The sequence below is a fragment of the Drosophila arizonae genome, chromosome 2 (assembly GCF_054131065.1).
Source record: "Drosophila arizonae isolate 15081-1271.41 chromosome 2, UAZ_ARI_1.0, whole genome shotgun sequence".
Classification (NCBI taxonomy): Eukaryota; Metazoa; Arthropoda; class Insecta; order Diptera; family Drosophilidae; genus Drosophila; species Drosophila arizonae.
Genome location: NC_142922.1, coordinates 18992432 through 19009555, shown reverse-complemented (window position 1 = coordinate 19009555; position 17124 = coordinate 18992432). Strand labels below are relative to the sequence as shown.

Genomic DNA, 17124 nt, shown 5'->3' with positions numbered 1-17124 from the left:
TGGCATTGCTTTTAATTCAATTTAGCCGAATTAGAGACGCATCTCCAGCTCCGTCTCCACATTTAATCAGGCTAATAGCACTCAATGGGCACACAGCACTACTATCATTAACAATATCAACCACAATACCAAGAGGAGCAAGTGCTATAATTAATCTAGCTGTGTAATAACCGCCATTAAGCTAAACAAACGGAATTTGGACATTTCCCAGTTGCTGTTGTGCATAAATTTCAATTTGACGAGCCGAGCAGAGGCAGGCTTACAACACAACACCTGATTTGCCCTGCCCCGCCCCAGCGTGACCGTGTGCTGCCTCAGCGCGTATTGCCAATTAAATGACTGCCCTTTAGCGAAATGTGCTGCAGCGGCCCGGGGAATTGTATTTTGTAAATATCATAGTGGCAAATGTTTAATGATACGAAATTAATGCGCAAGCATCAACAACAATGTGGCCAAGCGGGGGCGTGTATGCCGCAGCCTGAAATGTTAATGACAGAGGCCCCAGGGGGACTTTATCCATTTATGGATTCGCTGCGTATACTTAATATCGATAAGTGGGTGACTAAACCATTCAGCTAGGTACATTTTGTTTAAAGTTATGTATCTGTATCTGTATCTGTATCTGTATCTGTATCTGTATCTGTATCTGTATCTGTATCTGTATCTGTATCTGTATCTGTATCTGTATCTGTATCTGTATCTGTATCTGTATCTGTATCTGTATCTGTATCTGTATCTGTTCTGTATCTGTATCTGTATCTGTATCTGTATCTGTATCTGTATCTGTATCTGTATCTGTATCTGTATCTGTATCTGTATCTGTATCTGTATCTGTATCTGTATCTGTATCTGTATCTGTATCTGTATCTGTATCTGTATCTGTATCTGTATCTGTATCTGTATCTGTATCTGTATCTGTATCTGTATCTGTATCTGTATCTGTATCTGTATCTGTATCTGTATCTGTATCTGTATCTGTATCTGTATCTGTATCTGTATCTGTATCTGTATCTGTATCTGTATCTGTATCTGTATCTGTATCTGTATCTGTATCTGTATCTGTATTTGTATCTGTATCTGTATCTGTATCTGAATCGGATTCTTATTTAATAGACACAAACAGGCACAACTCAGCAAGACTTTGCCCCAATCTGAGCATCCACACACAGACAGATGAGTTATGTTATTTGCGTGCTAGCAACAAAATGTGATTCTTTTGCTAAATTTTTGTGGGCTGACTGTCACGCCCACATGGCTCAAACAATTGGCGCCAGTTTGTTTGAATTTCAGCTAGCAACTCGTAAATAAGTATGTATTTTGCTTTTTGCCGCAATTTGTTGACTCAAACAACAACAGCAACAACAATAATAATAGATTCTCAGTTACGGTTTCGGGTTTCATTTTTATGGAGAGAGAAAGCGAAAGAGAAAGGGAGAGAGAGAGAGAGTTGAGTGCGGGGTGAAGGCCCAAAATTTTTATTGTCCAGCAAAAAGCGAGGAAATACGCATGAAATTAGATTTGCTTCATCGAATTGATTTCATTTGTTTTGATTTGTTTCTGAAAATACGCAAATTGGATACGAAACACACACCCACGCACACGCCCGCATACACATACACACACACACACACACAGAGAAGTGGCTGCCTGCCATGACTGAAATGAATACATTTTGGTCAAATGGTTGAGATTCGACATTCTCATTGTCGTTGAGTTAGGGGCGTTGACAATGGGGCGTTGCGGTTTATGTTGTCTGAATAGAAAGGCAGTCAACCCCAACGCAGCATCGCCAATAGTTCGCAATACACAATGCGAGATGGAGGAAGGGAGCTAGAGATAGAGAGAGAAAGAGAGTGAGAGGGAGGGAGTGTCTTTTCGTCTGACTTTTAGTAGTTTTTGCTGCTTCAGTCGCTGTTCGCAATTGAGCGATCAACATTTGGCGCTTGTTTTGGCATTAAGTGTGAGTATATATACATACCTATGTATATATATATACTCTCACATATCCATGTATATAAAGACACATTCTTCGGTCGAAAAACAGTCAGTGATTTAGGCCACATGCGGCTTAATATGCCAAGCATTAAGCCACCGAAATGGCAGCCAAAACGAACCGAAAAACAAAACTCTTGCCGCTCAATCAACTGGCCAAAATCCGCAAAAGCAAAACCCTTTTTTTCCCCCTGTTGGCATGTCCATCGTTCTGCTTGGGAGATTAACAGATCAGCGGCTTAAGCGACCCACGAGCCAACGGAAATGCTTGGCCTTTAAGTGCTTGTCCGCAACTTTTTTGGAAGTCCCCAAACAACTTATTCAGGATTTTGCACTTGATGTCCCAATTAATGACACTCCAAAAATGTATTTGTTCAGAATTTTTTTCCAAATGTATTTTTTTTTTTTTGCTAATGGTACATACGTATTTTTGATTTATTTTGCCTCATTATAAATAACAAATACTCGGGCAACAAATCCTCTACTCTCCAGCCAGCTCTCCCGCAGTACCCATTGAAAAACTACAAAATATTGAAAACGTGCACAGAAAAGGAAACTTTTGGGTGCCACGCCCTGTCGCAATCCCATTACCCGCAAACAAGGGGCCCTAAGCTGACAAAAAGTCTGTCAAAACTTATAACGAAATGGCTTTGGTCAAATTGTTTTATTGTCCTTTTGTGCGTCCTTTGTGGCACCACCTTCCCAGCATCCTTCGGGCTTCGCCCACATTGTTTGGCGCTAAAAACTCTCAAAGGATTTCCGTACGCCCAAAGCAACATTTTGGCTTATAGAAGAGTCGCATTTCGCATTAAATTACCATGTTGTGGGCTGGAACGCCGCCAGACATCTCAATACATGCTTAACAATAATGTGACCATGGACGGCACATAAACGAAACCTGATTGCGAGCCATATGGGCGTAATATAATAAAAGAGAATATATAATGTAAATGTATATGTGTATAAATAAAATATTCAATTGATTGATTAAGAAGATTGTTTACTGCCTTAGTTTAGATGAAGAACTTCAGAGTAGAGTCTGTGGCAATGTGAATGGAATCATAGGGAATCTAATGTCGGAGAAATGGTTCACTTTATAGTATAGAGCAGAGCCAAGTAGTATCCAGTCTAGCAGCCATAATTTACATATACCATTTTATTTTACCTAGGGTTGAGGCTGCAGCAGGATAATGATAAATCACTGAACATTTAACAATTTTATTTATAAATTTAATAAGAGAATTTTAATTGTAGAATTAGAAAATAGAAATATGTATATATATATAGTTCAACTGTAATTGCTGCCCACAATTTCCAATTACTGCTGCAGTTGGTCATGTTGCTCCTGCTGCTGCTGCTGCTCCTGCTGATGATGTTGCCGCTTCCTGCGACGACTGCTTCGTGCCGTGCGTCGCTCTCTGGCCTTTTTGCGTGCCTCGGCCGCGGCACCGAACGCTTTGTAGGCCGACTTTTTGATCTTCTGCAGCTCGTTGCAGTACTCGAGATGCTGTTTCTTGAGCATGTCGATGCGTTTGCGGGCCACGCCCGCCAGTTGCGTCTTTTCGTCATAGTCCTGCTGAGCACCCGCCGCAGTTGCCTTGGCGTGACTGAGATTCTCCTCAGCAATCTTCAGTCCGTGCTGCATGGCCGTCATAACCTCCTCTGCCTTGCTCGCCGACATCTTGGCAGAATTGAGATTGGTCTGGGCACTGGCAATGCACTCCAACTCCTGGCGCAGCACAGACTCCGCCTCGACTATTTCTGCTTCAAGCTGTTCCACCACCTGCTGCTTGCCGGAGAGCGCAGCTTCCGCCGCCTTGGCAGCGGCATCGGCCCGATCTGCCAGCTGCTGCTTGACCATGTGCGCCACCTCCGCCGCCGCCGACTGCTGGGTGCCGTAGGCCTGCTCCGCTTCGCAGGCGGCTTTCTGTGCGATGTTCGTAGCCGATAGCTTGGCATTTGTGCGTCCTACCCCAATGTCGCACTTAGCACCTGTTTTCGCGCTCTGCATGTCGGTGCCTGAACCGTGGCCTGGATCAGGGTTGCGTCCTCCAGGCGTATCGCACGTCTCATCCATTTGGTCCATGCTGTTGGTGAGCCGCTTCTGATGTGCGTGGGTGTGGCTGTGCAGCAATTGGGGACGCCGTTGCTGCAGAGGCGTGGCAGCTGCGGCCGCCGGGCTTACGAGAAACTGGACTAGGCGCACTAGCAGGAACAGGTTGAGTGCCCGGGTCAGCTGTGTAATGCGCATAATTACGTGAGCCTTCAAAGTTACTGCAAGTTTTCCTTCCCAGCTGCCGCTCGAGCATTTTCACATTTCAAGTAGTTTGCCAAGTCAACTTTCAGAATGGAAAAATAAAAATGTTACACACCGTCAAAGTAGGCGACGGCAAAAAACGCCACAAACGTTGCAGCGGGAAATGGGAAATCACCCACAGTGCATAACTTTTCCACGCAATTTAACGCAATGTTTCCTAAGAGCAGCGAAGACACTTGGGCTTTCCCTTGCAACTTGAAGTCAACTGACAGGCTGGAAAAAAAGCTGTATGTGTACGTATGTGTGCATGGAAACTACGTGCCAGACAGCCTGCACTCCCAGATATGCAAGAGAGGAAAACAGTTAGAGGCATCCACCTATTGGGGTTAAAAGTGACATGACAAATATATTTATATTTTGGTTTGCTATAAATATCTTTGTATAAATAGGAAAATTTTATATATCAAAATTTTATTTTATAAATATTATGCACAAGTATTTATACAAATAAACATTTTATAAACCAAATATTTATGTGAAAAAATAAATAAGAACGCATAACAATATTGTAATATTGAATATTTCTTTGTATTATTTAAAAAAATAAATATTTATTTAATATAAAATATAAATTTTATCTATTAATATGGGGCACTTTATTTTTAATCAATTTACTGCATGTTTAACATTTTTTTTTTTTTTAATTTAATTTAAGAGTACAGGTCACATTGTCCTTTTCTACTTAAATGTAATTTTATTTTTATAATATGGAAATTGGTTCAATACAAATATATAAAAAACTATTCTTTTAATAATTTAGTTAACTCTAATATAGTAGTCAGCACTTTATTTAACTTTAATATATTTTATTTATAACATAAGAGAAACTATATTACTTTATATATTATGGTTTATATATTATAATATATAAGTATACTTTATGATAAATTAAAATACTATGTTATATAGATATTTAAGTTGTTATTAATAAAAAAAAAAAAGTAACATTTTATTTATATTTATATTTTTTTATTTTTTTTGTTCTACTTACTTATTCCACATTAGAGTTAGCATGAAATTAAAATTAGCTTCTGCTAACTCAAATATATATAGAAAATATTTTAAAACTTATCTAAGGAAATTTTTAAATTTTCCATTTGAAAAATTGATTATTATCTATAACCATTTATTTTTTTATTTTTTTATATTTTTTTTATGGATAGATGAAGAATATTTGCTTTTGCATTTTCAAGCTCTAGCCTACGTTCATAACATTTTATATTCTAATCTCATTATTGGCTGTGTGTGTGCAGCTCATCTCAGGTTATTTCACGCTTTACAACACTTAAGTTTGAGCGTGTTTACTGTGCCCAAATGCGTTCGCCTGAGATAGTTGGCCATTTCTTTTTGGGCTGTAAAATTAATTGGGTCATCAAAGCCGCAGCGGCTTTGCCTATCTGCAACTGTTGTGTGCTGTGTGCGCCCTTTGGTCTCGATAAGCTATCAGCCTTATCGAAAGGGTCGGTCGAGCTGTTTGTTAGCTCGCCAAGTCCCCAGACGATGATTTGAGCCTCCATTTGTGCGTTGATCTGTTAATCCAAAAAGGGTAACCGCCGTACGAAAAGAAGGCTTAGGCATATGATTGAACGACAGCACTTCGTGTTTTTAGTAGTCGTAAAAGAGGCTGGGATTTTGGTTGGTGCGATGCGCCTACCTTGGAGAGCATTTTCGAAGGTTACTCAACTTGATTGGGATTTTAGGCTTTGCCAGTTTTCACCACCAATTAACAGGGAATCGTTGCAGGCTCTAAAATATTTAACTGAAGTTGAGCTACTGCAAATGGACACTTGACAACCGCAGCTGGCAGGACTCGCCGCCCTGCCCCGCCCCCTGGCCGTAGTGCCAAAAACTCATTTGCTTGCATCTCTGGCTGCTGCCATGTGGCCTTTGCACATTTACAGACGACGCTCGACGCGTCCTTCTGTTCGTACTCGTCCTCGTCCTCGCCTTCGTCCTCGCCCCTGTCCCTGTCCCTGTCCCAGTCCGTGTCACTTGCATGCGCCTTTTTGCGTGGCCAAGTACATGTGCAGAAGTGTCCCAAATGACACTCCGAGTGGGCGTAGGTGTATGAGTGTGTGTGTATGTGAAATGGGTGTGGCAAAAACCGCAAAAAATTCTACATGAAATCGATGTGCACGAACATTTTTGGTGAATGCATCCGAAAATTGCAATAAGCATACACGAACCCGGAACACGCTCTAAAAAGTAGACCCAATATATTCATATACCGCTTCTTATGCTTCAAAAATAATATTCAAATAAAAGTTATATATATTTGAAATAGATATTTTTTAAATTATTTTGTTTTTACATTTTTAATTACAATTTATTTCGATTTCTGTCTAGGTTTAATAACGAAGACATACTTTGAATGGTTCATTAAAAATGTTTGCAATTTTTGTAGAAATAAATGAGAAATGACTTTCATTTTTAATTTAAATTGCAAATGCATTCCAACTTATATCCTGGACTTAATTTTCAACTGTATGCTCGATTTCCATTGCATCTCATTAATGTCAAAATATAATGACCCCATGCTGGGGCTGTCATCCTTTATCATTGGAATGCTCTGACAGAACCAGCTACAACAACTAATAAACATCTACACCATCACACACACACGTACACACGTACACACACACACACACACACACACACACACACACACACACACACACACATAGAAATTCAATTTCCTTTGCCAGTAGATGGACCCCCACAAATGGCATCTGTTGTCATGCTGAGCCCCAGAGCCTCTGTCTGTCGAGATATAGTCCGCATTCCCTAACTGCAGTCTGCATGTCGTCCTGTCTTTACAGCTCTGTCTCTCTCTCTCCCTCTCTCTCTCCCTCTATCTCTCTCTCTCTCTCTCTTTCTTTCTCTTTGTGTGCATATTATATTTATGGTCTAGCAGAAGTGCTTATTGATGTTGCATCTGAAATTGAAATCTGAAATTTTCTTTTATATTGTTTTTGGGCTTTGAGTTTTTTTTTTCTTATTTTGGACACTTTACACGCAAAGTGCATCGATTACAGTTTCAATGTTCTTGGAATTCCAATTAAGCAGAGCTGGCATTTTGTTAAACAATATGCAAAAATAGCAGCAAACCAGACGGCCAGTCAGAGCTGCCGTGCTCTGCCCTAAAAATTGAGAAAAAAAAAAGTTGCAGGCTGAAGCCCACTGCGAATAGTCGACTCAGCCACGACGGCAGCCAGGGTAGAATTTAATTTTGACGCATAGGTAAATTGAATACAAGCAACAGGAAAATTGCTCGCAGGCCACAAAGGTGCCAGCCCGACCACATATAGCACATGGCATCGAGTTTTTGGACTTGCGTGAAAAGTCTCTCCCAGTTCTCGACCACAAGAAGTGAAACATGAAATTTACGCAAAAGCGAGCTAACAATGGAGTGAAGCCAAGCCAAGCCCAAAGACAACCTGGCTGAGTGCACTCGAGTTCCAGTTAACTAATATTGCTCATGACAATGTGGTTAGGCTCTTTGAACTTCGGCTGAGGAATCATCAAAGAAACCGCAGACTAAGGCATGTTCGGTTCAGTTAATTTACTTAGTGCTTTCATTTGAGACTGCCTAATTGGGAACGAATGTATCATCTGAGAAATAAATATTTCGCAAGGCAGCTGTTATTTCGGTGATATCATATAGACGAACTCTTCGTAGTCGATTTTGCCATCGCCATCGAAGTCGGCCTCTCGTATCATATCATCAATCTCCTCGTCGGTTAACTTTTCGCCCAAATTGGCCATCACAAAGCGCAACTCGGCTGCACATATAAAACCATCCTCATTTCTGTCAAAGATCAAGAATGCCTCCCGGAACTCCTCGTCTAAATCATTATCCTGCGCATGTCTGCACATGAGGCTACAGAATTTATCAAAGTCGATTTGCTCCTTGCCAGTGACATCAACATCGTTCAACATATCCTTCAGTTCAATATCGGTGGGATTTTGGCCGAGTGATCGCATTAAATTTCCCAATTGCCGAGAGTTAATCACGCCAGAATTTTCTTTATCGAACAGAAGAAAAGCCTCTTTAAAGTCTGCAATTTGCTCTTCAGTTAGGTCCGCTGGATTCATTGTTGGATAGTTACGCAACTAGCATTAATTTCGTAATTTACTAGAGCTTGTTCTATTGAAAGATTTGAGTAGTAATCGAATTATATTATATTTGATATATCAAATCAGCTGCACAGATTCTCTTCGCCAACTCAGTCCCCTATACTCAGTGTTGCCAGCTGTAAAGCTCCGAAAGAAATTGGATTGTGCATAAAAGCATAAGCTGAAACAGGCTTAAAATATTTGCTACAAGTATTGCTTCCAAGTATTAGTATTTCCTCTTAATTCTTCGCTGAGCGATCATTAAATATTTGCACTCACTTCACTTCACTTTGCTGCACTGCACGACCTACGCCCACCAGGCCTGGAACGAACTGACGAAATGCCTCAGCTGCTGACCTTTATATGGGGCGACTTTGAGTCAAACACGAAGTCGCTCTCAAATGCTGGGCCCGACGCCAAGTAGAGATCGTGTCTGTTGAGCTTCAATTGACCAATGAGAGCACTCTCTGCTGCTTTCTAGCTTCTTTTTATGTAAATATAAACACCGAATGACTAATGCAGACAACTTAAACGATCTTCTGTTGCTCTTCTGCGTCCCTTGCCTTTGTTAAGCAGGCAGACAGAGACGCGAAGAGACAGATAAAGAGGCAGATATACAGACACACATGCAAGTAGATATACATACATACGCTGCTCAGGAATATATATGCTTGATATTGAAATGTTGATATGCTAAATAGCTTATGTATATTAATATTGCAAATTATTAAATGGTATAGACAACTGTTGCTTCTATAATTGCCTTAAGGACTAGGAATTCTGCATTATCTACTTCAATTTCTGGCTCTTCCATCCCATACGAATTTTCATATTAAATTGCATATATTCATATCACTGAAGTGATCATCGCATAGGTAAACAAATAAGAACTGTAGTCCAGCCTGCTCGACCAGGAGAGCCCGTGAATCTATATTCTATGCATACAAACATACTCTATTTACTCAGTGGGCTCAGAGTATAATAAGCATTGCGTACTACACAACGAGGTCAAGCACACACACACACACTCAAATAGGAGAGAGAGAGAGAGCGTGCCATATTTGCAATAGTAATTTTAATTTAAGAAATTTTCGTAATTGGTTTTAGAAAAAGATGAAGTAAAAAACGATTTGCTAGAAAGATTTTACTTTTGAGTTATCATATAGACGAACTCTTCGTAGTTGATTTTGCCATCGCCATCGAAGTCTGCCTCACGTATCATGTCGTCGATTTCCTCGTCGGTTAGCTTCTCGCCCAAATTGACCATCACAAAGCGCAGCTCGGCTGGAGATATGAAACCGTCCTCGTCCTTGTCAAAGATCTTAAATGCCTCGCGGAGCTCCTCGTCGGCATCGCTGTCCACCGACTGCTTCGACATCAAATTGCAGAACTCAACGAACTCAATTGAGCCATTGCCAGTGGTGTCCACCTCATTGACCAGATCCCTCAACTCGGCATCAGTGGGATTCTGTCCGAGCGAACGCATCAGATTGCCCAGCTCACGAACGCTGATCATGCCCGTGTTGCTCTTGTCAAAGAGGGCGAACGCCTCTTTGTATTCGGCAATTTGCTCCTCAGTCAGATCTGGATTCATTGTCGGATCTAATCGTAAGGACTAGCAATTTCGTATTTTTAAATAGGGCACGTTGTATCCAAATGTATGAGTGACTATTGACTGTATGGAATGATTTCGAATTTTCAAATAGGGAAAACTGCTTCGCACCGCCTGCTCAGCTCTAACGTTCACTCATCATGGTGACGAAGTCCCTGTAAATAATGTTGCCCTCGGTATTCGAATTGGCATCCAACACAATCTGGTCCAGGTCGTCCTCATCCATCTCATCGCCATATGCGCTCATTATGTGCTTGAACTCGTTCTCGTGTATCCAGCCGTTACCCTCTCTGTCGAAGACCTTGAATGCCAGTATAACCTCATCCTCCGGCGTCTGGCCCTCGTAGCGCACGGACATGATGTGCAGAAAGTCGCTCAGGTAGAGCTCATCCGTGCCATCGGGATCGTATTCATTGTAATAGTCCTGCAGCTCATGCTCAGGTGGATTGTGGGCCACAGCATGCATTATGTCCTTCAGCTGCTTCATGGGTATTATCCCCGTGTTATTGGTATCGAACAGTGAGAACGCCAGCGTCAGGTCGGCCTCCTGCTCCTGGTTCAGACTGTGCGTCCGTATGATGCGCTCCTCGGGCGGCGGCGTGGCAAAATCAAAGTCCATTTCCATCTTGAACGGGTCTCCAAAAAGGTGTCACTTATAATAGAATACTACCTCTAAAATTTGGCTAAAATAAATTGTGAATTCTTTTTGCACTGAAACTGTGTAAACATGAATATAAACAGAAATCAATTGAGACTTAGGTCGTGGCCTACTTAAAGGGGGAATAGTAAGAGCAAGAGCACGGGAGAGTTAAGAGCAATTATTAACTAACCATAAAGCAATTTGCGAAGCTAAACTAGATCTAGGTTGGGCACATGTCGACATAGCCATAGCCATAGTTCATACATATAAATATTTGTCCAGTTTACCTTGCAGGACTTCTATTATAAATAATCGTTTACCTCTGCTGTCCGAAGAACATATGCAAATGAAACCACGCAATCCCATCAGAGCTGCTTGTTGTTGTGCTTGGTGTGTTGTTGCTGCTGTTGTTGTTGGCTGTGCTGCCTGATTATGCCCCGATTATGGGCAAGCGAGGGCCTTGGTAAGCTGTTGCCCTTGGCACATGCCGACTGTCACCCTCTCGACCCTCTCGACCCTCGACTCTCGACTCTCGACTCTCTGTTGTGCCATTGCTGGTGTTGGGGCCGAGACCAAAGCTCATTCATAAGCTATGCACTGAAATTTTGACAATGGCCATCGTGTGGCCACCTATACAGGTGACTTTCCATTAGCAACAGTTTGAATTTTGCATAGTTGTGAGTGCACATTGCATTCCAGCTGGAGACAAGCCGAAAGTCATTTGCAGCCAGAAGTTATGTAAATTGTGCAATTTGGATTTTACTCATTGGACCCAATAGCAGAAACAAGAAGACCACGAAAAAACACCATTACATGCAGCTAGAAGGCGGCACGTAATCGAGCAGGTAGCGAATACCTGTCGGAAAATAGCCAAACATTTTTAATTAAAAATGTAATTAGGAAAGCAACTGACCAAGGCATATTTGGGGGAGAAAATTGCGTAGAAAAAATTGTGCCTAAACTGCAAACGAGAGAGGAAGCAAAGACAGAGAATTGAAGAGCCCAGAAACTTAAAGAGTATTGAGTGAATATATGTATAATGGTAAAATGTAAGTAATGCAGAGAAGCAGATCTTTGCCTATTCAATGGGGGACTAGTAAAATCAAGATCATAGAGAGTTATGAGCAATTATTGATATTGAGTGAATGTATACATTTATATTATCATTAAAAATGGGATATCAGGATATAATGGTAAAATGTAAGCAATGGAGAGCAGGAGACGGAGCAGACGTGGCACGTGTGAGCAGATTGTTTGTATCGGTATTGTAAAACCTCTTGCTTTTATCATGAGCAGGTGTAGGCACACCCATCAAGAGAGTGAGATAGTGAGAGTGAGAGAGAAAGAGAGAGTGTGTCGCACTTCAGCAACTGAATTCGAACCAATTTCACTGTACACAGACTCTGTCTATGCGAAGCAGAGCTCTGTTTCCTTTTTGACATATTTTCATTCAATTCCACATAATATTTAGCGATCTTTGTTGTTAACACAATAAAATTATTTCTCGTTTATGTTCTTAGTATTTGCTCATGCCTAGAGATTTTTAAGAACTCTAGATTTTTAAGAACTAAACAAAAATCTGATGGCATTTAAAGCTTTACTTTATTTTGTATTCCCTTATAATAAAATCTGTAAATTAGATTATACCATGAATATTCCGCGTGCAAATTAGCCAAGTTTCTGAAAAAAGAAGCGTGCAAAACTTGCTTCATTGTATTAAGAGTAATGAAGGCTCTCGAGGGATTAAACGTAAGCACCTTCATTATCGCTGCAATGCACAACCTGAGGGTATGAATAGAATCATTCGCACTGATTGACAAATTCAATTTCAGTGCAGTTGGTTAAGTGGATTGTGGCTACGTTGGCGGTTTTCTATTTTTGTTATACTATGTATAACCCCCGCTAGCACCCACCACCCGTTGTCAGCTGGCTGCAGTGGATTCGCGCTGCTCGATTGCATTCAATGCCGATTTCAATTAAGCATATGAAAGCAACGCTCGGCCACACAATGCGGCACCCGGCAACAATTGAGTGGGCATGGCCACAGAGCTGCCCATTGGCTGCTATGATGTCGGGTCAGTCATTGTCAGTGGGTCGGCAAAGTAATGCCAGGAAGCAAAGCGACGCCTGCGGAGCAGAAGGAGAAGGAGAAGAGATGAGGCCACTGGGCGCCAGAGCGTTTTCAATATGCGTTTTTGTGCCTCATTTTAAGTGTGCTTCTGTGTGTGTGTGTGTGTGTGTGTGTGTGTGTGTGTGTGTGTGTGTGTGTGTGTGTGTGTGTGTGTGTGTGGCATGTATTGTGCTGTTGTTGAGGCATGTAAATGCCTCTTTGCCTGGCAGCGGTTGCACATGCTTTTGGCCAAGCTGTTGCCATATTTGGTTTGTTAATCTGCCTTTTGCCACTGAAGCAGCAGCTGCCGATTTTCATTAAGGGCAGCGAGGCAAGTGAAGCTCTGCTTTCTTTGGCATTTGGCTTTTCTTTTTGCAGTCTGTCTGTGTGCATAGCACACACACACACACACACACACAAGCACCAGCAACGTGTTAGCCCAGCCCCCGATCAAACATTCTAAATGGCTCGCACCAGACTTCGAGACCAAAGCAAAGCCTGGTAAAGCAAAGGAAATGGCGAAATCCTGCCACGCCCAGCAACAATGCAAGTCAATCTCAATGAGTTTCAACTCTTTGCCAGGCACTTTGATGCGGAATAGTGCCAGGATACACAAGCCAGCCCGAAGTGCCAAAACAAATATGTAGTCAATAGCAGTGTTTAAACCTAAACTCAGGCACCATAAAAAATAAAGAAGAAGAAAAAAAAAAACAAACAGAGAAGTAAGCCAGCTGTTGCACTCAAGTCTGGGTGACTTAAGGGACTCTTCGATTTATTAAAGGGTTCAGTTTTAACGACTGTGCAATTCGAGAATATTTTTAAATTTTGCCCTCCTTGTGGTTGATATCATCTTTAGTGATATCACGTTGGTGAATCTCTCCGTATTCAATCGGTATTGATCACCATTCAGGGCCCATTTCTTCAGCGTCTCCCAGTAGGACTTTTCTATCAAGAAGAGCTTGAATAAAGATTCAGATCAATTGCCAAATAGAGCTTACCGCCCGAAATCCGTTGGAAGCTGACCAACAGCAGGAAAATGAAAGTAAACAAAGAATTTTTAGCTCTCATATTTCCAATTTGAAAGAAACTTTATGAGTTAATATAAATTAATGTATTTAGTTTTATTTGGCTAGCAAATGTGGCGAATCAATTTATTATTAAATTACCTTCTGTAAAAATACATGCAGAAAATAAAACCAAGAATAGGAAGAAGGGGTATAGTCATGCCAATTAGCTGTGAGCTATATGAGACTAAGGAATTTCGTATTATTTGAATATATAAATAAAAAATTTAATCCATTTAAAGCTGCAAAAATGTTTGTTATTTATTTTATATGTATATACGCTTGCTCGCATTGGTAAACAGCTCAATTAGCTAGCTCGCTTGCTCTCGGGCTTTGTTAATTCTAAAAACCAAAATACATATACACACTCATACACACGCAGCAAAGTTTTGTTGACTTTGTATATGGGTCCTTTCGGCCATGTAAGATTCTTGTTTGCTTATGACACAAATTGCATTTGTGGATGACAACAAAAGCTTTGGTCATGCCAACAAGATGATTAAATTACTCATACGCCCCATGAGCCGTGCGCGCGCACACACACAGACACACACATGCACACTGCAGACGCCAGATGCCATGGCCAAAGTTTACTGGGAGTTATTATTATTGTTTTAGTTTTTGTTGCCGCCCGGCATTTAGTTAATTAAGTTTTACTGCAGCAGCAACAGCTCGACATGGCCATTTAATTAGTTTTTAATTATATATATATTCTTTTCGTTTTTTTTTGTTTTTGTTTTTTGTTTTTTATTTACCAGTCAACGCTCAGCTCTAAGCACTGAACGCCGAATGTTGAACGCTTTACAAGCTGGACACCAGAGTTGGGTATTTGTTTTGAGTTCATTTAATTTTATTTGTATTTGGTACAAACACCACGCCCACGCCGCCCTAACCTAAGCAAGCCCCCAGCGTGAAGCGTTCCTCATTTAGCACATTATTTTTACAGGCTTTGTGTTGAGCAAAGTTTTTTCTTAATAGGCCAGTCGCAGCTTGGGCTGTGTAAATGAGTTTTGTTTAAAATTAATAAAATTTAAGCATGCTATTTAGCAAATGCCGCAAACTTCGTCAGACAATGCTAGCCAAAAGTATGCAGCCAAGCATTTTAATTGAATTTTTCAACAGGCCAACAGCAACAGCAAAAGCAACAACAACATCATCAGACCAGGCGCTAATTGAAATAGCCAAGCAAATATTGCACTTTTCTGCATGTTTAAACGGCAGTCGAGTAGAAGAACCAGCAGAAATGGTCGGCGGCAGCTGCTCTGTAAAAATATTTACACACTACGCTGTTCCATAAAACACCGCAAAACAATAAAATTCGCAATAAACCAAATGGAAAACACCGCCAGAAATGCAAATGAGGAATTGCTGCTGGCTCATGTGAAGTGCATACAATGCAAAAAGGCATCATACACACACACACACACATAAACACACACACACACACACACACACACACACACACACACACACACACACACACACACACACACACACACACACACACACACACACACACACACACACACACACAAGTCAAACAACAATAAGAGAAAAGCAACAACAGCAATAAAGGAACATTTTAGGAAAAAAAATTCCACAGTTATGTATGTTTGTATATACCCCTCAAGCATTATACCCTGTAAAAGTATTGAGTGTAAGTTTTGAGTGCTCAATTTAAACTTTGACAATCAAGTTTCATTTATCAATCGTTTAGTACTAAATAAAATTTGTTGCACTTGAAAAATATATTTAATTACTTTTTTTTGTATTAAGTTTATAAATTGAAATAAGAATATATTTGTTTTTATTATTATTATTACTATTATTATTATTATTATTATTATTATTATTATTATTATTATTATTATTATTTTTTTTTTTTTTTTTTTTTTTATTATTATTATTATTATTATTTTTATTATTATTATTATTATTATTGAGAAGTTTTTATATGAGAAATAATTTCAATCTGTTGATTGTTATTATTATTTTTTATTTATTTATTTATTTACATTTTTTATTTATTTATAAAAACAAAATGTTTTATGTAAATCGCTCATTAAAAATATTTTGTTATTTTTTTTCACTATAAATGTACAATACTTTTATAATTTTTTTTTTTTTAGTTCTTATCTATCGAGTATCAGGTCTTAGCCAGTGCTGCCAGCTGTAGCGAAGTTAGCCTTCGTTCCGCTTTGCCCTGCACAATTAAAGACTTGAACAAAGCAAAACGAAAAATGGATCGAAAGGCAACGCTTTTTCATAACTCAAATTGCAAAAGGCTAAAATGCGACTGACTGGAAAATCAACACAAAAGCCAGCACAACAATGAATAGCAACAGCTACAACAAAACAAAAACAAAAAAACAAGAGGCAACTGGAGTCAACTTTGATTTCCTGCGAGCAAACACAATGATACTTTGCAATTAACACTACTGCTTTGAGGCACTGTTGTAAATGGAACACCACGGCAGAGCCTCAAGAAAAACGCCGTTTTATCAAACTGAAGCATAACTAAAGCCATATAATTAGCAGTGTATCCAGCTGGCCCTAAATATATATATATAATAAGCTGTGCTTAGATATCGGCAAATAGTTAGAAGAGCGAATGGCCATGCATCGCATTTTATTGACAACATTTTTACTGCTAGTGCTATGGTCCTATCAACAGCAGACCACAGCAGGTTAGTCTACTGACCTAAACATATAAATATATCAATATACCAATATATAAATATACCAATCTATAAATATACCAATATATAAATATACAATCTTATTTATAGATTGCGGCATCAAACTCAGTTCCTCATCGTCATGTCCAGCGATGAAGAAGCAACTGCCCACGTTCCTAGAACCACAGGATGAGCTCAATGAATTGGACGAATTAGTGAGAAATAAAACGTTGAGGGACATGATATGGACAGTTATTAAATTTATATTTGCACAATTTTTCAAATCAATCTTCACGTGAATGTAATTAATAAACGTATTGCTTGCTATCTAATCAGAGTTCATTTGAACGTTACAGACAATGATCTGAATTTCTCTCTCTGATTTTGTGTGTTTGCCTGAATTTGTGTTAGCTTTTGGCTGTTTTGCTTATTCAAGAGATTTCATTTCCAGCATTTCCAGCTGTGCGCTTGCTTATTGTCTCTCTCAGTGCCTCTCGGTACTATTGATAAACGGCTTAGGCTGGCATATACATATACATATATGTATTTGTATACATTACTGGAATTCCTTGGGCTTTCATTTCAGATTTGGCTT

At 39.9% G+C, this 17124-nt stretch overlaps 3 protein-coding genes, 2 long non-coding RNA genes and 1 pseudogene across 14 annotated transcripts; 1 reads left to right on the top strand and 5 right to left on the bottom strand.

The window, feature by feature from the left end:
• Positions 1–3194: 3194 nt before the first annotated feature.
• LOC149270505 (uncharacterized) lies at positions 3195–4698 on the bottom strand. 2 transcript variants are annotated; one of them, XM_089461868.1, is made up of 2 exons: positions 4250–4698; positions 3195–4197 (listed from the first exon to the last, which is right to left on the bottom strand). In XM_089461868.1, exons 1-2 carry the CDS (start codon positions 4299–4301, stop codon positions 3311–3313), a joined length of 939 nt encoding a protein of 312 aa, XP_089317994.1. In that variant the 5' UTR covers positions 4302–4698; the 3' UTR covers positions 3195–3310. The 2 variants fall into 2 exon arrangements, with proteins under 2 accessions (XP_089317994.1, XP_089317995.1); XM_089461869.1 differs by having other exon boundaries at positions 3195–4686.
• A 2798-nt stretch (positions 4699–7496) lies between these two features.
• Positions 7497–8414, bottom strand: LOC149270504 (neo-calmodulin pseudogene; annotated as a pseudogene).
• A 1069-nt stretch (positions 8415–9483) lies between these two features.
• On the bottom strand, positions 9484–10020 carry LOC149270503 (calmodulin-related protein 97A-like). Its single transcript, XM_089469662.1, has one exon. It carries the CDS (start codon positions 10017–10019, stop codon positions 9570–9572), a length of 450 nt encoding a protein of 149 aa, XP_089325788.1. The 5' UTR covers position 10020; the 3' UTR covers positions 9484–9569.
• Positions 10021–10161: 141 nt separating this feature from the next.
• On the bottom strand, positions 10162–10821 carry LOC149270502 (calmodulin). The gene has a single exon (XM_089469654.1). The coding sequence runs from the start codon at positions 10660–10662 to the stop codon at positions 10162–10164; it is 501 nt and encodes a 166-aa protein (XP_089325780.1). The 5' UTR covers positions 10663–10821.
• A 2689-nt stretch (positions 10822–13510) lies between these two features.
• LOC149270501 (uncharacterized) lies at positions 13511–15670 on the bottom strand. 8 transcript variants are annotated; one of them, XR_016271626.1, is made up of 4 exons: positions 14607–15650; positions 13954–14093; positions 13786–13874; positions 13511–13732 (listed from the first exon to the last, which is right to left on the bottom strand). It is a non-coding gene; the product is annotated as an uncharacterized LOC149270501 (long non-coding RNA). The 8 variants fall into 8 exon arrangements; XR_016271628.1 differs by having other exon boundaries at positions 13786–13805; positions 13954–14038; positions 14607–15638; XR_016271625.1 differs by having other exon boundaries at positions 13954–14038; positions 14607–15637.
• On the top strand, positions 15444–16861 carry LOC149270500 (uncharacterized). 2 transcript variants are annotated; one of them, XR_016271632.1, is made up of 3 exons: positions 15444–15458; positions 15981–16538; positions 16641–16861. It is a non-coding gene; the product is annotated as an uncharacterized LOC149270500 (long non-coding RNA). The 2 variants fall into 2 exon arrangements; XR_016271631.1 differs by lacking the exon at positions 15444–15458 and adding an exon at positions 15494–15508.
• The last annotated feature ends 263 nt before the right edge of the window (positions 16862–17124 follow it).